The sequence below is a fragment of the Mustela nigripes genome, chromosome 9 (assembly GCF_022355385.1).
Source record: "Mustela nigripes isolate SB6536 chromosome 9, MUSNIG.SB6536, whole genome shotgun sequence".
Taxonomy (NCBI): domain Eukaryota; kingdom Metazoa; phylum Chordata; class Mammalia; order Carnivora; family Mustelidae; genus Mustela; species Mustela nigripes.
The window spans coordinates 30,950,850-30,972,860 of record NC_081565.1 but is presented as its reverse complement, the minus strand read 5'-3'; the positions used below and the strand labels follow the sequence as shown (position 1 = coordinate 30,972,860).

Genomic DNA, 22,011 nt, shown 5'->3' with positions numbered 1-22,011 from the left:
TGGCATGTGCAGGTATCCATCTGGACCCTCCATGTCACCTCCACAGGACTCGGGGGTGGGGAGGGGGAGACGAACACAAACATGCTCCCGTTGTTTGCTGGGATGTAAGCAATGAAGTCCTTTATCTCTGACCCAGGAGCCTTGTGTCTTCTGATAGGACCCATGAAAGGCTAACTTCTTAGCGTGGAAGCAGGGTAAAAGTCAAATCTCAAACCTGACAATGACAACTCCGTACCTTTTTTTTTTCTTTAAACACTACTTAGTATACAATGGGAAGGGTTTTTATTAAGGAGGACTATTTTAGAGGACCCTAAAAGTTAAACAAAGAGCTAACAGAGGAGTCATTAGTGCAGATATCCTGAGTGTCTCCACTAAGGAAGATAGGCAAACTCTGGTTGTGTATGCCTGACAATGTCTTCACAACTCAAGCTTTGCTTTGCCTTTGATTAATTTAAATTAGTGCAGCTCTACTGTATGCTACATATTTTATCCAAAGATTCAGTAAAACATGAGCATTTCGCTTGAGAATTAATTCAAGAAAAATTCAACTTGCTAAGTCTGTAGATGTCAGATCCATTGCAATGAACTCCAAGAAAATGTCCAGATTCTTTGATTACATTAGACTTTGTTTACATTAATTAAACAGGCATGTTCATTTGATTCAGTAAAAGTTAACAACTTACATCAAGAGTGGTGATTTCTGCTAAGTCATGAAGTTCTTGAACAGGGTCGCTTTTTTGTTGCCTGATGTAATCTGCAAGAGCTTTCACTGAGCGCTGGCCCCTGTATTCTCTCTTCATCATCATCCCATTACGAAATAATTTGAGGGTTGGGTATTTGCTTATCCTATATCTCTGGGCTATATCAGCTAAAAGAATGAAAAACAAAGTTAACTTCATTCTTGTATTTGTGTCTAGGTGAGCTCATGAATCCAACAGTCAAAACTCCTACAATAATTTAGTGAGAATATTTTGGTTCATATAATTCCTTCACAATGTCAGAGAAAAAAATCAATCATGGCAAGTTTATATCGATTAAAAGGCCAGGCTCTGGACATATGTTGCCTGGTTTAGATCCCAAATTTGTTATTTATTGGCTGTATGAATTTGTAAGTTCTATCAACTCTCTCTGCCTTAATGTCTCATCTGTCACATAAGGAAAATAATTTCTACTACACAGGGTTGTATTAAGGACTAAATGAAATAATACAAATGCATGACCCAATAAGTTTAGTGTTAGTAAGTATTATTATAGTCAGAAAATTAGAATGTGCAAAATTCCCATTTTGAAAAGTTATTCAACTCACTTTACACTTGTGAGGATCTCTTACATCATTTAATAAAGGAAAATTAAATTTAAAACTATGCTTAAAGGATAAAAATATTAGATTCTTTGTCTAGTAGAAGAATAATTTATAATCCAAATACACAAATTTTGTGTAAGCTAATAGAATAAAACCCCAAAAGTCAGCAGTATACACTAAACAATAAAAAAAAAAAAAAAGTCCCTTTGTATGACCTATCAGTATATTCTCAGGCATTGAGGATTTTAAAAAGAAAACACACGCACATACACACACACGCACACCCGTAAAATTAGTATGTAGAGTCTAAAAATAAGAACCTAAATCAAAATGTATACTGATCTCATTTGCAGAAATCACAATTACTAAGATATAGATTCAATCAGGATGTGAAAACCTTTAAATATTTCTGCTGCTCTTTCCAAGAGGTGGCAAATATGAGAAATCAATATTTTCTAGGCACTGGAAAAGCTCAAACGCCATACTACTCACATGGATGAAAATGATAAAAGATACAATGAATTTTTAAAATGGAGGGGATCAGAGAGTGGACTGAAGAAGCCCAAGGTGACATTTTTGTTTTTATTTTATTTTATTTTATTTTATTTTACACAGAGGGAGAGAGACAGCAAAAGAAGGAACACAAGCAGGGGAAATGGGAGAGGGAGAAGCAGGCTCCCCACTGAGCAGGGAGCCCGATACGGGGCTCAATCCCCGGGCCCTGGGATCATGACCTGAGCTGAAGGCAGCCACATAACCGACTGAGCCACCCAGGTGTCCCACATTTTTGTTTTCTTAACTGAGTTGTTAAATGAGGGCAGAATTCTAAAATGGGGGCACAAGAAATCCTGACAATTCTCTTACCCCGCCTTGCATTTCTAGTAGCTACAAAACAAAACCAACAGAACAGCAAAAAGGCTTTGCTGACCACCTTAATTTTCAAAGAGATTCTATGGTAGAAACAAGTGTACTAGAGAATATATACATATGTGTGCTGACAGTTTCATGGGTGTATACGTAGGTCAAAATTATCTATTTGTACAGTTTAAATACGTAGTTCACTGTACGTCAATTATACTCAGTATAGCAACTTTAAAAATCTAAGTGAATACGGACTATACAAAACAATGACAGCTACACCTTGTGGGGTCTGACACAAACTAAACACATGATGACACCAAGAGCATATAAGCTGGGGTAGGAGAGGTGATGAGCAGGTTAATGATCCTAAGTATTTTAAGGTCTTTGTATGGCTCAGGAAGAGGGAAAAGTACTTACAGTATTTGGTTAAGTCCTGATATATTCGTGTTTTCTCTAGGATAAACAATCAGAGAGCTAAACCGATGTGTTAGGGGTTACGTACGAATATGGGTTCTCAGTAACTAACAGCACATTTCAGTAAACTCCATGGAACATCTATAAAGGAGGAAATAGTGCTTGGCTACTAAAATCCTTTGAACAGAAGACACACCTAAGCAAAAGAAGGGACCCACTGGTATGAGGCCAAAGAGAGTACTTTATTCACCAAATCACAGAAATCTGAAATAATATTAAGGTATCTTAATATACACATACTTAATATAGACACTAATGTATTTAGAAGCAGGTACTTTTTGAAGCAGAAGACTAGTGGATGTATCACTTTTTCAGCCTGATGGGTTATAATGAGAAAACCATCCTTGAGGTGTTGTAAGAATGGTGGGTTCTATCACCTGAACAAGGAATTAATGAGGTTACGTTGGTGCTGCAAACAGAGGGGTGGGTGTGCTTCGTCAGCAAGCAGAAGTCTTTTAAGATAAACAGAAGAGCCTGCTGTAAGGCAAAGGCCACGAAGGCTAAAAACAGCCCAGAGATACAATAAAAAGTAGGAACTTCAGGGACGCCTGGGTGGTTCAGTTGGTTAGGCAGCTGCCTTCGGCTCAGGTCATGATCCCAGCATCCTAGGATCGAGTCCCACATCGGACTCCTTGCTCGGCAGGGAGCCTGCTTCTCCCTCTGCCTCTGCCTACCATTCTGTCTGCCTGTGCTTGCTCTCTCCCCCACCCTCTCTCTCTGATAAATAAATAAAATCTTAAAAAAAAAAAAAAAAGCAGGAACTTCAGCTTCTTGATGAAAAGACCCTTCAGTCCCCAGAACACCACATAGGGAATGTCTGCAATGATGTAGAATCGAAAACCGTTTTAATAAAAATACTGTCACATGAGGTTAAATAATTCTACTGGCCAGTGCCACAGTGCTGTGGTCTGGAATATGGAAAATGTCTTTATAAAAGTTACTATTTCTTGGGTGCCTGGGTGGCTCAGTGGGTTAAGCCGCTGCCTTCGGCTCAGGTCATGATCTCAGGCTCCTGGGATCGAGTCCCGCATCGGGCTCTCTGCTCAGCAGGGAGCCTGTTTCCTCCTCTCTCTCTCTCTGCCTGCCTCTCTGCCTACTTGTGATCTCTCTCTGTCAAATAAATAAATAAAATTTAAAAAAAAAAGTTACTATTTCTTCCCAAATACCATCAAGAGAGGACTGCTTAAATACAGGAGGTACACCCATACAGGGAAGTACTAGGCTGTTATGTAAAGGGATGAAAAAGATGTCTTTATGCAGCTAAGGAGCCATCTCCAAGATAAACTGTTAAGTCAAAAAAGCCAGGTACAGAAAGATGGGTATAGGTATGTCATTTTGTATAAGAAGAAACTTGGGAAAGAAATATAAACACACACACACACACACACATTATACGTGTGTGTGTGTGTGTGTGGGTAGCAGCAAATGTGTGTGTGTGTGTGTATATATATATATATATATATTTTTTTTTTTTAAAGATTTTATTTATTTATTTGACAGAGAGAAATTACAAGTACACTGAGAGGCAGGCAGAGAGAGAGAGAAGGAAGCAGGCTCCCTGCTGAGCAGAGAGCCCGACGCGGGACTCGATCCCAGGACCCTGAGATCATGACCTGAGCCGAAGGCAGTGGCTTAACCCACTGAGCCACCCAGGCGCCCTATATATTTTTTTTTTAATACATAATCTTTGTGCCCATTCTCCTCCTCCCTCCAAAATTACACCACCAATAGGAGAAAAAGCAAGAAAAGGTCAGAGGTAGAATTTAGATTTCCTTGACCATACCCTGGTTTCATACCTTAACTCTGGAACTATGGAAAAATTTTTAATAGTAAAATAAAATTAGTTTTAAGGAAATTTTAATACTAGCATTGTTATTTTGAAATAAACACACATAAAGTACATGAATAATTATGCTAATGCCATTAAGAGTCAAGATTTTCAGCATCAGAGAAAAAAGGATACAAACAGAAAATTGAGAAAATTAAGTAAAAGCCCTGTAATGTTTATCTGAACTGGAACTACCAGCAAAAATCCATGATGAGAACTAGCTAATCCAACCAAATAGTTAAGGAAGAAATAATTACATTTTTGCACAAAGTTTTCCTAAAAATTGAAGAGAAGTGTTCACTTTCCAACTCATTATATGAGGCCAGTATTAACCTGATTCCAAAACCAGACAAAGACATTTTAAGAAAATTACCAATATCCCTGATGAACAAAACCAGAGGGCTTATACCAGTGGACTTCAACACTTACTGTGAAGCTACAGGACTCCAGACAGTGTGTTACTGGCATACAGACAGACAAACAGATCAATGGAATAGAGTCCAGAAATTGATCTACATATACCTACAGAAGTGATCTTTGATCAAGGTGCAAAAAGTAAAATCTAACTACATATCCTTATAAAATACACATCAAAAGGATGCTCAAAGCTTGAAAGAAGAAGACTAGGGAAAAATATACTGTGCAAAAACTAACCAAAAGAAATCTTGTGGGGCACCTGGGGGGCTCAGTGGGTTAAGCCTCAGGTTATGATCTCAGGGTCCTGGGATCGAGCCCCACACAGGCTCTCTGCTGAGCAGAGAGCTGCTTCCCCCATCTCTCTGCCTGCCTCTCTGCCTGCTTGTGATCCATCTCTCTCTGTCTGTCAAATAAATAAAACCTGAAAAAAAAAAAAAAAGAGAGAAATCTTGTATAGCTATATGAATAGTAAGTAAGTATACATTAAGGCAAAAAGCTAGAGACCAAGAGGGATCCTTCATAATAAAAAGTCCAATTTCCCAGGCAGATGCAACAATTCTGAATTTATATATATCAAATAAGTCTAGAAATATATAAAGTAAAAATTTACAGTACTATAAAGACAAATCTATAATCACGGCAGGAAAAACGGCAGGAAATTAACACCTTTCAGTAACCAATACAACAAATGTAACCAATAAAGTCAGGAGAAACTGAACAACACATCTAAGAAACATGACTGAACTGACACATGCAGAACACAATATTCCAAATCTGCAGAATGCACGTTCTTGGCAGGTGTGTATACATTATAAAAAACAAACAGATGAGTCACAAAAAAGTTCTCAACAACTTTCAAATGATTCAACTCATAATGAGAATTAAAAACTATGCAGACATGGATCGGAGACAAAACCACAAGAGAAACTGGAAAATAATGTGAACCGAGTGATAATGAAAATATCTATAAGAACTTGCAGCATGCAGCCAAAGTGATAGGCAGAATGAATTTATGACATTAAAACAGATTATGTCAGGGGCGCCTGGGTGGCTCAGTGGGTTAAAGCCTCTGCCTTCGGCTCAGGTCATGATCCCAGGGTCCTGGGATCGAGCCCCGCATCGGGCTCTCTGCTCAGCGGAGAGCCTGCTTCCTCCTCTCTCTCTCTGCCTGCCTCTCTGCCTACTTGTAATCTCTGCCTGTCAAATAAATAAATAAATAATCTTTTAAAAATAAATAAATAAATAATTGAAAATAAAATGAATAAAATAGATTATGTCAGAGGGGAAAGGCTGAAAAACAAAGAGCTAAAAAACTATAAAAAGAACAAACAGAAAACAAAGGATAAAGGAGTGAATGAGAAAGGTAAAAGCAAAAATTAATGAAGTGGAAAACAAATACACAATAAAGAAGATCCAAAAAGCTAAAATCTGCTTCTTTGCAAAGACTAATAAATTGATAAACCACTAGAATGACTGGTCGAGGACAAAATGAGAGAGAAAACAATTTAAGGAATGTAGAAGGAATATTTAACTCAGATAAGAAGAGAGTATTATCAATAACATGATGCCAATAAGATTTAGATAAACTTTTTTTACTTTTAAGATTTATTTATTTGAGAGAGAAGAGAGAGAATGAGAAGGGATGGGCAGAGGGAGAGGAAGAAAGACTCTCAAGCAGATACCTTGCTGAATGCAGAGCCCAACAATCCTGAGACCACCACCTGGGCCGACAGCAAGAGCTGGACACAACCAAACTGCACCACTCAGGCACCCCTAGGTAAAGTTTTTTAATTCCCATTATTTCTCCAAAGAAGACATCCATCTGACGAACAAACACATGAAAAAATGCTCAACATCCCTCATCACCAGGAAAATGCAAATCAAAACCATAATGGGGTATCACTCACACCTACCAGGATAGTTAAGTTCCAGTGGGGGTTATGTCCCACAAAGTGTTGGCAAAGATTTGGAGAAAGGGGAATCCTCCTGCACTGTTGGTGGGAAAGCAAACTGTTGCAGTCACTATGGAAGACAATATGAAGGTTCCTCAAAAATTTAAAAATAGAACCACCCTACAATCCCATAATCACACTACTGGGTATTTACCCAAAGAAAACAAAAACACAAATTCAAAAGGATATATGCGCCCCTATATTTATTGCAGCATTATTTACAACTGCCAAATTATGGAGGCCAACCAAGTGTCCATTGATAGATGAATGGATAGAGAAGTGGTGTATACATACAATGGAATATTATCCAGCCATTGAAAAAGAATGAAATCTTGCCATTTGCAACAACATGGATGGAGCTAGAATATAATGCTAAGCAAAATAAATCAGGGAGAGAAAGACAAATACCGTATGATTTCACTCATACGTGGAATTCAAGAAACCAAACAAATAAGTAAAGGAAAAAACAGAGAGAGAGACAAAACCAAGAAATAGACTCTAAACTATAGAGAACAAACTGATGGTTACCAGAGGGGCGGAGAACGGGTAGACGGGTGAAATAGGGGATGAGAATTCAGAGTACACCTATCATCCTGAACTCTGAGTAATGTGTAGAGTTGCTGAATCACTATACTGTATGCCTGAAATTAATTATGACACTATATGTGAACAATACTGGAATTAAAATTTAAAAATTTCAAAAAATTCTTATTAAGACACAACTTACCAAACTAACACCAGAATAAATAGAAAACATAAACAGTCCTAAAATTATTATTAAGTAAATTAAATACATAATCCATAGCTGTCCCACAAAGAAAACTCCATTGCTAGAAAGCTTCACCATCAAGTTCTACCAAAAATTTAAGCAGCCAATAATGCTGTTAACACAAACATTCCAGAGAATACAAAAAGAGCGAACATTTTCCAACTAATTTTATGAGGTCAGCATAATCTTTCTGCCAAATCTGACAAGGAAATGATAAGAAAAGAAAAGTATATTTTAGTCTTACTAAGGAACACAGATGCAAAACTTGAAAAGAAAATGTTAAACTAAATTTGGCACTGTGTACAAAGGATAAAACATCACACAAGCTAGATTTAGTCCAGCACTTCAGTTTAATGTTTGAAAATCGATCGATGTAATTCATGACCTTAACAGAATAAAAGAGAAAAATTCCACTACAGTGGCCCCCTCACTGGTCCACAGAGGATATGTTCGAAGACCCCCCAGGGGACGCCTGAAACCATGAATAGTACTGAAACCTCTATATACTACACTTTTTCCTTTACATACATACCTATAATAAAGTTTAATTTGTGAATTAGGCACAGTAAGAGATTAAGCATAACAAATAATAAAATAGAACAATTATACTAAACTGTAAAAGTTATGTGAACATGGTCTCTCCCTCTCTCAAAAAATACCTTCTTGTGCTGTATTCACCCCTCCTGTGGTGATATGAGATGGTAACATGCCTACGTGAAGAGATGAGGTGAGAGGAATGACATTACGTGAGACTACTACCAACCGTCTGACAGTTCACCTGCTTGGGAACTGCATTTGGCCACGGGTGACTGAAACCATGGAAAGCAAAACCACGGTTAAGAGGGACTGCCATACCTATCAAAGGCAGCAGGAAAACATTTGATAAAATTCAAAATCCATTCACACTTAAAATTTTTTGGCAAACTAGAAATAGAAGGGAACCTCCTTAATCAGATAAAGGGTACCCAAATTAGCAAATACCAAACAACTTGATAGTGAAACACGTGAAAGCTATCCTGCCGAGATCAGGAAAGAGACACAGATGCCTGCTAGGGCTTCTGTATCACACTGTACTGGAGTTCCCAGTCAGTGGAAAAAGAAGGAGTAGATACACTAAAAAAGAAATAAAAATATTATTACTTGCAGGAGATGTTACTGGGTTCATAGAAAACCCAAAAGGGAGCCTCCTAAAGAATTTCCATTTCCGGGGCGCCTGGGTGGCTCAATAGGTTAAGCCACTGCCTTCGGCTCGGGTCATGATCTCAGGGTCTCTGCTCAGCAGGGAGCCTGCTTCCCTCTCTCTCTCTCTGTCTGCCTCTCCATCTACTTGTGATTTCTCTCTGTCAAATAAATAAATAAATAAAATCTTTAAAAAAAGAAAAAGAATTTCCATTTCCAAGTAGGATGTAGTAGGTGGAAGAAATCTACTGGTCCTGCTGTGACGACTAGGAAAAGAATATATATTTTTTAATTTTTTAAGATTTTATTTATTTATTTGACAAAGAGAGAGAGATCACAAGTAGGCAGAGGGGCAGGCAGAGGGAGGGGGGGAAGCAGGCTCCCCACTGAGCAGAGAGCCCGATGCAGGGCTCGATCCCAGGACCCTAAGATCATGACCTGAGCCGAAGGCAGAGGCTTAACTCACTGAGCCACCCAGGCACCCCAAGAATATATTTTTTTACATCATATTTTAAAAGAGATCAGACACCATGAAACCAATGAAGAATAAGTGAACTGAAATCTTAGAAAGGAACAGACCATTCCTAAGTGAGCAAGAATCACCCACTGGCTATTTTCTTTCCTATATGCTGCCTATGTAATTCCTCTTAAAAATTAAAACTGTAATTTGTGCAGATTTAGGGCTCAGGACCATGCCTGCATAGACAGAAAGGGAACTCAGCAAAGCTTTTCATGGTCCCCTGGGCTGGGGGAACAATGGGGGGTTGGAAGGACCCTGAGACACACTATGAGCTCTCCCCCGAGGACATTACTAAATGCATGGGGCACAGGAAGCTGGAGGCTGGGCCAGAAAAATAGAGCAATATCCCTCATGGCCTTGTGGTGCTTAAAAAACAACGCGTACTTGTGGAAAGGGCCTGCATCAGCATCAAACACATAGCCAAGATATTTGCCAGATTTTGAAGCTGTATAGGCAAAGGAAGCACTTAGATATTGAAGAACACCATGAGTTTTTTTTGTTTTGTTTTGTTTTTTAAAGATTTTATTTATTTATTTGACAGAGAGAGATCTCAAGTAGGCAGAGAGGCAGGCAGAGAGAGAGAGGAGGAAGCAGGCTCCCTGCTGAGCAGAGAGCCTGATGCGGGACTCGATCCCAGGACTCTGAGATCATGACCTGAGCCGAAGGCAGCGGCTTAACCCACTGAGCCACCCAGGCACCCAGAACACCATGAGTTTTTAAGACAAACTGGAAGGTATCTGTGCCACATACTAGAGATAAATTAATAATATTTGGAATACCTGAAAACCATTAACAAAGAACCTCCAGAAAGATAAACGGGCTAAAGATACCAGTTGATTTATAAAAGAAACACAGCCAAGTTAATGTGTAAAAACACATGCTCATCTGTAATCAAGAAGTTACAAATTAAAACTAACAGATAACATTTTGCCCATCCTTTTTTGCAAAATAATAATTAGACGTTTTTAAATTCAGTAAAATCAAGCCCTACAAAGGGAAGATATTCCTAAAAAGTCCAATTCAGGTGCACATTCAATATTAGTAAAGCTAAACTAGCCTAGCTGGTGCCTAACTTGGCAGCAGAAAGCCATAGAATTTTTCTAATCCCCAGAGGATTTGGCAGAAAGTTTATGACGTAGACCCATTAAGGAAGGAACTAGTCTAACTGGAAACATCCATTTTCTATTTATGGCCTAAGGATCAGTAGGAAAATGGACAGTAAGAGACACTGCTGGAGTCATTAACTTTCTTAAATTAGTGGGCATAAAATGGGAAAACAGTGTGCTGATAACAAACATGCATAAACCAGAAGTAAAGTAAATGAGATTATAGGTGGACTCCAGAGAGGCTTAAATTCTAGGTTAATGGAGTTTGCATTTTACCTGTGATAAGCAGCCACTGAAGCAGCAGAACAGGGCTTTAAAAATATTCACCTGGTGGTAAATCAGGGAGAATCAGGGAGACTAATAAGGAAGCTACTGCAACAGTCCTGGCAGAAATAACAAGAGTCTGTTTACAAACTTTTAACATTACAACCCTTAGGTTGCCTTAAAATTCTAGTTAGGGATAGAAACAAATTAAATAATACTTGAAGAGTATTAGAGGAATAGATACTTGCCTGCTTAATTCTCAAACAACACTGTGGCAGCAGGTGTGCTGCATAATGAGGTGGCTTTTAATTATTAAGAAGCAAAAACCTTAAAATTACATTGATCAATAATCTCAGACATAAAGGTGACTTTTTACAGGCTTTGGGCAAAAATGATTTTAAGATAATTATAATGTGACACTTTGACAATATAACAAAGAATGATTTAAGGGGTATAATAAATGTATTTTTTTAATTAACTAGATGGATCAAATGTTAAAATGCTTGTCAAAGGAATTATAAATTTCAGAAGGTTAACAGCTCCCTGATTAGAAAATTAGCATGTACTTTTGCTTCAATGGTCACTTACTTTCCCTTGATGGGTTCTGCCTGCCCGCCAGCCCACCTTCCTCACTCCTGCCCAGCAGGGCTCCACGCGCGGGGAAACTGCCTCCCTCTCCATCTCAGCAGTGTGTCTCCCCACTGTGATTACCAATGGCAGATGGTTTCAACAGGAAGGTCTCACTGTTCGTTTGGTTCAGGGATGATGGCCACTGCTGCCTCTGTACCCTTTTCCGTTCCCAAACCATGCCTTCCCCACATTAAGGGTAAAACAACAACAACAAAACACCACAACAAAATAAAGCCCTAAACAAAAATCATAAACAAAGCCTAGAAGCTTACTCAGGAGTCAGGCATCCAACTTCTGTTTTGTGCACATGAATTCTTAAGCGTACATTTTCTTTTTTACAGTTTTTAAGTTGAAATATATTTGACATATACCACTGTATAGTTGAAGGTATACAATGTTGATACATTTATTTATATATTGCAATACGACTGTCATTGCAGTACTAGCTAGCACCTTACCACTTCAGTAGTTATCACTTTTTATGGTGAGAATAATTAAGATCGAGTCTTTTAGCAAGTTTGTTTTTAATACAATACTGCTGTCTACAATTATTTTCTTATTCTTAATGCCTCATTTACATATAGCTCTTATAAAAGCTTCTCAATTTCCACTATAGAAGGTTCAAGCTGTACCAGAAGGCACACAGGTAATACTAACTCTGGTATTTGGAAGCAAGTGCTGCATAGTTCAAGGACAATGACAAAGTACTTCCCTAAAATGCTAGCAGGAGTGTGAATGTTTTGCACTTCCCGGCAAATAATGTCTGGAATGTCTCTTGCTGTATGCCATGCGCCCTAGAGCCACTGGAGGTCAGCAGAGATCCTGGTCCCACCAGGGGCAGATCGAGGAGTCTTTCCACATCTAAGGCAGCAAGACCACCAGGAAGAGTGATGAATTCAACTTCCAAACTCCCCATACAAGGAGGACACAGAAGGTGTCCATGATCAGCAGCTGAAGCGAGGGCAAACTGAATTGTGTGTATGTGTAGAAGTTTTGGAAAACAATTACAAAGAAAACAAGAACCATTTGTAATTCAACCACCACTAGGGAAAACCACTGGCAACATTTTTTTCAAAGATTTATTCATGTACTTGAGAAAGAGCGCAAGGAGCAGAGGGAATAAGAATCTTCAAGCAGACTCCCAACTGAGCACAAGACCCCAGGACCCAGAGATCATGACCTGAGCCAAAATTAAGAGTCAGCCACTCAACTGACTGAGCCACCCAGACACCCCCAAAATTTTGATTATATCTTGCTGACTTTGAATAGAAGTTGCTTAACAAGCAGTGACATGTTTCAATGGAGAAAAAAATAAACTCTGAGATTAGTCAAATAGTTAAGTGCCAGTATCAACACTTGCAGAATGGGTATCAGCAGCTTGGAAGAAAATCCCAGGAAGAGCAGAATAAAAAGCACTACCATAATGGCACAGAAGTCAGTATTATGTGGAAAAAACCACATGAATTAATGACTCAGAATCAGAAAGTGATGTACAATAGTCAGATTCCGAATGCGAAATTTTTTCAGGATTACTTCAACAAATTTATTTTCCTTTTTAGGTATACACACAAATGATATGACGAAAAAACCTTTAAGTCCAAAATAGTTCTCCTGAAAAATTTCTAAGTGAAAAGCACTGTTATAGTTCAATTTTTCTCAGTTTTTTTTTTTCAGCTACAGATAAAAGTGCCTTAGAATCAATGACAAATTAGATTTGATGAAATATTGCAGAAAATACTGAATCATATTGCTGGGAGATGAGATAATCCATATGAAATTCTTAATGGAGCACCTACATAACTAACAGTTCATAAATGTTGGTTACTACTCATTACATCTATCCACCCATCTGTTCAACAACTATAAGGGGGCGCCTCCTTAGAGTGAGGCACCCTTCCAGTGCTGGGGACACAAGGGTAAAAAGACAAGGTCCCCTCAATTACACAGTTTATATTTTATCATTATTATTATCATCATTACTATTACGATTACTATTGCGACTAATTGTTTCCACAGGCTAGAAGCTTAAATGAAATTCATAAAACTCTTAATACATTTACCAAAAAGAAGTACCAGTATGGATTCCCAAAGTACAATATAAGAAAAACCCACTATGATAGTCAGCAATAAATATATCCTCAGCCGAGATGTAGAGATTCCTTGTAGGGGACCCCCCTCCCCTCTGCCACACACACACGGGAGAAGCTAAAAGGGTGACTGTCAGATCTGTGACATGGATGAAACTGGACACCTGAGTCCTGTGCAGGGTGAGTGAGGACACCTGCTCTGCTGCCATCAGAACTCAGATATAGATGCCCACCAGGTGGGGAACAGGTTGTTCCATAACATTCTGCCTCTTGAGACTCTTTAATTGCCCTGACTTCCTTTTCCCTTTTTCTCTTCCTCCTACTTACCTCCTCCTACTCTGTTCCCTACTTTAAATGCAACAAATGGAGAAGTCAGGGGCTCGGAAGGTGAACTAAATTTGAACCCTAAGATGAGGGTTATTTAAGCTACAAGCTTTACACTGGGGTTTCAAAAATATATGCCTAAGCTTAAAACATGGGAAGTTTCCGGATGACACTCTAGTGTCAGTCTGAGTTCAAAATTCTCTTTCCATAGTTCCCACCACTTCTCCCTGCTTTTTTTTTTTTTTTTTGGTCAGGGGACAGGAGAGGGGATTAAAGCGGCTGCATCTAGCTCATACGTAGAAGCAAAAGGGCAGACAGGGTGCAATTAGCCTGTTATATCTACCTTTGCCTTCTTTCTCTTATTCTACGTTCTCGGCCTATTTAGCTCAACATTTGAACAAACCAAGTCGTTGGAAAGGCATATAAAGAAGTGAGGTTGAGGTAGGGCAGAAAACAGTCCACAGGATGCTGACAGGTAGAGGAGAGAGAGAGAGAAGAAAATGCAGGCAGCAAACCAAAGAAGGGTGCTCTGTGGCTGTGCATGGAGATCGGCCTTCCTGACCAACTAGGAAAGAGGCATAGAAGACAACTCCCAAAGAATTTCCAACACAATCTAAGGAATGAGTACATGTATTTCCTCCCTAAAGGGACTACTCTGAAATATTCACTTGGAATGTTTTGTGAAAATTAGAGCCATTACATTTTAATAGTTATATAATTATGTTGTTTGGTTTTTGACCTTACAGTCTCACCTCATCCTTAATTCTTTTTTTAAAAGATTTATTTATTTATTTGAGAGACAGCGAGAGAGAGAGAGTGAAGAGGGAGCAAGGCTGAGGGAGAGAGAGTATCTCAAGCACATTCTATGCCCAGTGCAGAGCCCGATGTGGGGCTCGATCCCACAATCCTGAGATCATGACCTGAGCTGAAATAAAGAGTCAGATGCTTAACCGACTGAGCCACCCAGGTACCCCTCATCCTTAATTCTTAAACAGGGCTAATAAAGTAAAAAAAAAAAAATGGTAACTTAGCAGGGGCAGAAATTCCCAAGACAATATACAAAATTTATCGTGAAGTTAGATTTCACAAATAAATTCAGATATGGGTCACACCTCACTTCAAGCTTGCAACCAACTAGGAAGCAATAAAATAGTCATTAAAGTTTTTAAAAATTTCATGCAAGCCAGGGCTGATTCATACATTTCGCCACATTAATTTCTTCCAGGAACCTACACTTTTTTTTTTTTTGGTCAAGTCTTTCAGCATATATTGATAAGATAAGGGGGTTTTCTGAATTTTACCTACTGATAGGGATTTATTCTGTTTCTTAACTAATAAGTCATCTTTGCAATTATGGGCATAAATGCCACCTGGTAATGGGAGACTCTTCACAAAGGCACATCTTACCTTCCGTGACAGCTGGTGGTCAGACAGACGTGCTCATGCCCAGGAGGTAACAACTCATGAAAGGCAGCAGTCTCAGGACCAACAAAATGGCCTCAACTGCCAGACCTGCTCACAGGAGGTCTGCACTGAAAAATTCTGACAGCCACTGACAGAACTGTGGGTGTTTCCAGAAGTCACTAAGTGGCTCTAAGTTGCCCTCAAAATGCCAGGAAAAGTCTATTCAAGAAAGTTCTTTTCAAATTCAATGACTGTGCTAAAGGCCATTTATCACAGTAAAAATAAACAGAAATTACAATTAACAATAGCACAGCACACCTGTACAGATTTCAAGCTTCTTCCACACATATTTTCTCGAAAACTCAAGCAACAAGACACTCCTTTTAGCTCTTTCCTTAACCAAAGACAAGTACAGGTTTAGGAGTCTTTTTTTTTTTTTTTTTAAGACTTTATTTATTTATTTGTTTGGAGAGAGAGGGAGAGAGAGAACAGGTGGGGAGAGGGGCAAAGGGAGAGGGTGAAGCAAACTCCCCTCTGAGCAAGGAGCCGAACACAGGGCTTGATCTCAGGACCCTGGGATCACAACCTGAACCAAAGGCAGATGCTTCACAGACTGAGCCACCCAGGCGCTCCAGGTTCACAGACTTTCTTTTTTTTTTTTTCTTTTTTTTTTTCTTTTTTTTTTTTTTCCAAAGATTTTATTTATTTATTTGAGAGAGAGACAGTAGAGAGAACATGAGCGAGGAGGATCAGAGGGAGAAGCAGACTCCCCATGGAGCTGGGAGCCCGATGTGGGACTCGATCCCGGGACTCCAGGATCATGACCTGAGCTGAAGGCAGTCGTCCAACCAACTGAGCCATCCAGGCGCCCGTTCACAGACTTTTATACCAACTTTGTATTTGAAAATTTTCCAACTCACATAAAATATAAAAACGTAATGTAGTGAGCACCTGTACACCCTCACCTAGATTTAACACTTTTTATCACATCTGATTGCCAGATTTCTCTTTCTTGCCATGCATACGCACATATGTGCACACACTGTGGCAACAAGCACTGACTCAAGTTTAGTGATTTTTCATGTAACTTGTCCAACTGTATAGAACTTTGGTAAGCAGTGGGGTTCTGGTATTAGAAAACAGAATTCTAACTTAGTGGAGGCTGGGCCACACACTGTAAGGAATAATAACGCCACATACATGTAATTTCATTTTTGTTTATACACTGACCTGCTGGAGATAATTTAAACAGACTATAATATAATTTGTAGCAGACATTTTTACGTAGAAGTTGGGTGAATTTTCAGTTTCTATGCCTAAAATACACTTCTTCCTCTATTTCCCTTAAAAATTCCTACTCTGTCTTCAGGCCTCACAGCATTGTCTCAAAAAGGCCTTCTCTACCCCCGGAGACTAAGTCAGACCTGGATTATCTCATAGCATCCAACACCTCTCTTCAGAGAAGTTTCACAAGGAGCAATTGTGTATTTACTGCTCTTGCCTTTCTGGGTATATCTAGTTCATTGCTATATGTCTAGAACCTGTGCATATTGCATGACAAAAGGCATATACAGAAAATTTTTTGTTGGATGAATTAATAACACTATCTGACTCAAGGAGCTATGGTGAAGATAACAAAAATAATGTGTGTAAAAGCACATCTAAATCCAAGTGAACATTATATACATCGTTTTTTCCCAGCAATGGGACTAGAAACTTTTCATAGGAACTTTTCCAAGAATAACACTCTTACTTTGGATGGAAAGCCTGAGTGACATAGTACATCAGAAGCAAGACAGACAACGTATCAGAGGGCAGGAAAGAGCAGGCTGCCACAGTGCCAGAAGGTAATTAATAAGAACAAGCCGCATGTGGGCAGAATGGTATCTTCAATCCGAAGTCACCTTCTGCCTTTGCTAGAAAGCTTTATATATCTTCTATATCAGAGAAATTAATACTAAAGCAGCAAGTGGGTACATTTGCCAAAAAGAATACTGTACGGACACACAGACCACCAAAAGTAAAACTTTTGTTTGCATACAACGTAATTGTCTTTGTAGAAAATCCAACTGTACTTACATAAAACCTATTAGAATTCTTAAGTACCAGGATATAAGATCAATATACAAAAATCAGTTTTACTTCTAGCAGTGACCAATCAGAAATTTAAATTTAAAAATCAATGCCATTTAGAATAGCACCCAAAACCAAGACATAACTAAGGACAGATCTCACAAAGATGTGTGAGACTTAAGAAAAAACACCGGACAAACCCAAAATGAGAATATTTTACAAAATACCTGATCAATACTCCCCAAAACTACCAACTGTCAAGATGACCTGATACTTAAATGCAATATCCTGGATTTTGGAACAGAAGCAGTTTCTTAGTTGTAAGAAATGTAGCAGGGTAATGTAATATGTCAACATTAGAATAAACTGCGTAAAGGACTATCAAGAGACTCACCATATTATCTTCGCACATTTTCCCCCTCACTTTGCTTAGAAATTAACAAGCTGATTCTAAAAGTCATACAGAAAGCCAAAGCAACAAAAATAGCAAAACCACTTTGAAAAAAAAGTACAAAGCTGGAAGATTTATATATTACTGACTTCAAGACTTATAAAGCTACAGTAATCTAGAAAGTGTGGTACCAGTATAAACACATACAAATCAGTCACAGATAAAGACACCAACAGTACAGAACAGGAAGATTAGACATAGATCCACACCTATACAGTCAGCTGATTTTGAAAAAGATGCAAAGTCAATGAAGAAGGAATAGTCCTTTCAACAAATAATATCAGAACAGCTTGATAACTATATGCAAAGAAATGAACTCCAATCGATACATTGTGCCACATGTAAAAATTAACTCCAGATGGATCAGAGAGCAAAATGTAAAACTTTATACTATGAAAATTATGAAAGCAAACATACCAGAAAATCTCTGAGATCCTGGGTGAGGCAAAGATTTCTTAGATACAGCATGAAAAGCATAATCCATTTTAAAAATAAGTAAGTTGGACTTCATCAAATTAAGAATATATGGCCTTCAAAAGACACTCTCAAACAGAATTGAAGGTCTCACACCTCCTGATTTCAAAACTCAGTATAAAGCTATAGTCATCAAAAAGTTGTGGTTCTGGCACAAAGACAGACATACAGACAAATGGAACAAAACAGAGTCCAGAAACAAACCTTCACACATGTGGTCAAATGTTTATTGATGAAAGGTACTAAGATCATTTAGTGGGGAGAAGATACTCTCATCAACCAATGGTATTAGGAAAACTGGATGTCCACATGCAAAACAATGAAATTGGATTCTTATGTTGCACTCTACAAAAAATTAACTCAAAATGGATAAAAAACTAAACCTAACAACCTACACTGTAATGCTCTAAGAAGAAAATGTAGAGGAGTTCCAGAACATTGGATCTGCAATTATTTTTGACAGGACCCCAAAAGCATAGGCAATAAATGTAAAAAGATAAACTAGACATCAAAACTTAAAACTTTTGGGGATCCTGGGGCGCTCAGTTGGTTAAGTGTCTGCCTTCGGTTCAGGTCATGATCCCAGAGTTCTGGGATTGAGTCCTGCTCAGACTACTTGCTCAATGGAGTCTCTGCTTCTCTCTCTATCCCTTCTCCCTGCTCGTAATCTCTCTCACACACACACATACTCTCTTTCAAATAAATACATAAAATCTTAAAATGAAACAAAACAAAACTTCTGTGCAAAGAAGGTAACCAAAAGAATGGGAAAAAGTAACTACAAATCATTTATCTAATAGGGGGTTAATATCCAGAATACAATACATAAAGAACTTCTATGACTTAACACCAAAATTCACCAGATTAAAAACAGGGAAAAGGCCTCAAACAGAGTATTTCTCTAAAAAAGATATACAAATGGCCAGGATGCATAGGAAAAGAGGCTCAATGTTACTAATCGGGGAAATGCAAATCAAAACCAGGATGAAGTAGCACTTCACATCCCTTAGGACAGCTGTGATCACAAAAACAGAAAATAACCAGTGTTGGCAAAGATGTGTGGAAAACTGGACCCCCTGTCCACTGCTGGTGGGAATGTAAAATTGGGATAGCTACTGGGGAAAACAGTATGGCAGTTCTTCAAAAATAAAAAAAATTTAATTACCATATGATTCAGCAATTCTCCTTCTGGGTTTATATCCAAAAGAACTGAAAGCAAAGCCTCAAAGAAATATTTCACAGCATTATTCACAATGGCCAAGAGGTGGAAGTAACCCAAGTGTACATCAACAGATGAGTGAATATACAAAATGTGGTATACAACATACAATGGAATACTATTCAGCCTTGAAATGAAAGGAAATCCTGACACATACTACAACATGGCTGAACCTTGAGGACATTAACATTATGGTAAGTGAAATAAGCCAGACACAAAAACAAATACTGTATGATTCCACTTATGTGAGGTATCTAGAGTCATCAAATTCATAGAAATAAAAAGTAAAATGGTGGTTGCTAGGGGCTGGGGGATGGGGGAATTGGGGAGTTGTTTAATAAGTGCAATGTTTTCAGCTTTACAAGATGAAGTTCTGGAGACTGGTTGTACAGCAACGTGAATAGACTTAAAGCTACAAAACTGCACAATTCAAAATGGTAAAAATGGCAAATTTTATATTCTGTGGATTTTACCACAATTAAAAAGAAAGACTCTTAAGAGGGGGGAATGAGAGAAAATATTTGCAAATTACCCACCTGAAAAAGAACTTACATTTGTAAAATATAAAGGGCTCTCAAAACCCAGTAAGAAATTATTATACCTGCTCATCATTTAAAAGCCATGTTAAATTAAACAGACTGACCATACCAAGTGTTGGCAAGGATAGGGAACAACTGGAATGCGTCTACTCTACTGATAGATATGTAACACAGTACAAATACTTTGGAAAGCAGTTTGGCAGTTTATTACAAAGTCAAACATAAACTAACGTACGACCCAGGTATTTCACAGCTAAGTATTTGCCCAGAAAATATGAAAGCACATGTACAAAGAATTGTACCTCAATGTTTATAGCAGCCTCATTTGTAATAGCCCCAAACTGTAAACAACCCCACTGTCAATAAGGGTATAAGAGAACTGCGGTGCAGAGCCATACAACAGACTGCCACTCCGTAATAAACACAAACGATACGCGCAACCATCTCAAAATAGCCAAGTAAAAGAAAACACCACCGCGCGCACACAAACAGCACAGCATATGATCCCACTTACATAAAATCCTAGAAAATGCAAACTAATCTCTAAGAACAAAAAGCAATTCCATGGTCCCCTGAGACTGATGGGAGGAGAAAGGGACCAGAAAGGGACCAAGAACAATTTGGGGAATGACAGATATGCTATCTTGATTGTGGTGATGGCTTCACAGATGTATACATGTTTCAAACATTAAATTGTGTAACGTAAACTTGTGCAGTTTATCTTAATTATATCTCAACAAATCTCCTTTTAAAAAGAAACAAATCCTACCAAAGAATGACCTAACAGACGTTTCTCCCCAGGCCACAGGATTCTTAAGGAGGTTCCAGTTCAAAACCTCTACATTCCAACTGGTATCTAAGGAGTGACACAGGGGCCACTGTGTCTTACAATCTCTAAAGAGAGAGTGGAAAATGTAACTAAATCATCAATAAGGGCTTCATAATATCACTTTTTAAAAATGAAGAATTACACATTATACTATGTCTCAGATATAATTTTCATTAGTAAAAAAATTAATTTTATAGATCTCTCATGGATCAAAATGCATCTGAACTATGGATGTTCACTCCCACAAAAAGAGAGCCTGATTAAAGGAAGTTAATTTGTTTAAAAATACGAACAAATGATATTTATGGTTCAACAATAGTTAATTTGCTTTCCCAATGACTATAAGTTTGAGAGCACAGTTTCAGATTTTATGGTCTAAATTCACTGAAAGTTACGGACTACTGTCTATACTGTAATGTCTAATTAAGTACATAAAAACCAGAAAGATGTGAAATGAGAGCCCACACCAAAAACACCATCTCTGCCAGTGAAAAGTGGGAGGAATGATCCAGAGCATAGTGTGAAAATGTGAAAACGCAGCCTGTGACTGTATTGACAACTTTTACTGCTCCCTTCATCTTATCTAGTTATGAATCCCAAAAGGCAGAAATGAGGGCTAATGGTTTATAAAATACTGAAATGTTTTGCTGTTAAGCATTTCTGTACCAGTAACCACCCCCAAATGTTTAACCTGAACAGAAAAGAAAGTAATGGGTGTGTGAAGGTATTTGGTCAGGAGATGTGGATTCTAATTCTGGTTTCACTAGATGTTAAACTGTCTGACAGTGGTTAAGTCACTTTGCTTCCATTTCTCATCAGTAAAATGAAAAGTCAGTGTACACACACACACACACACACACACAGTAAAATAAAAAGTCAGCGTACACACACACACACACACATACACACATACTAATTCTAATCATCAGGCTAAGAGCAAAGTATAAGAAATTTGCAGTATGGAGAGTTCTGTATTCAGGCCAATTTGCCAGTAACTCAGTGCAACAAGCTTTTAACAAGCAGTCTCTGTCTCCCAGAAATTGTCAGATGCATGAGATTCAAGATGAATGGTTTGGTCTCCACTTAAATGGGAGAATTAGAACTAAAAAAAAAAAAAAAGAAAAAAGTTCCTGCCTTTGAAGAACTGACATTGCAACGGGTGAGACAACTAACACATATGAACCAGAACTACAAAACATGGTCAGTTTGGTACCAGGAGAGAGGAGAGTTCACGTGTGATGGACACACCAGAAGGAAAAATCGCCGGAGGCTCACCAGCTCAAGCTAGCGAGATCTGTCATGGATACA

The 22,011-nt window shown here is 38.3% G+C and overlaps 1 protein-coding gene across 1 annotated transcript in view; it reads right to left on the bottom strand.

Annotated features, from left to right (window-relative positions):
• Nucleotides 1-22,011, bottom strand: part of ERP44 (endoplasmic reticulum protein 44) — a 93,267-nt gene that overhangs the window by 29,566 nt on the left and 41,690 nt on the right. Inside the window, exon 5 of the mRNA XM_059411196.1 lies at nucleotides 684-868. Coding sequence (XP_059267179.1) covers nucleotides 684-868 — 185 coding nt within the window. The remainder of the gene's footprint in view (nucleotides 1-683; nucleotides 869-22,011) is intronic.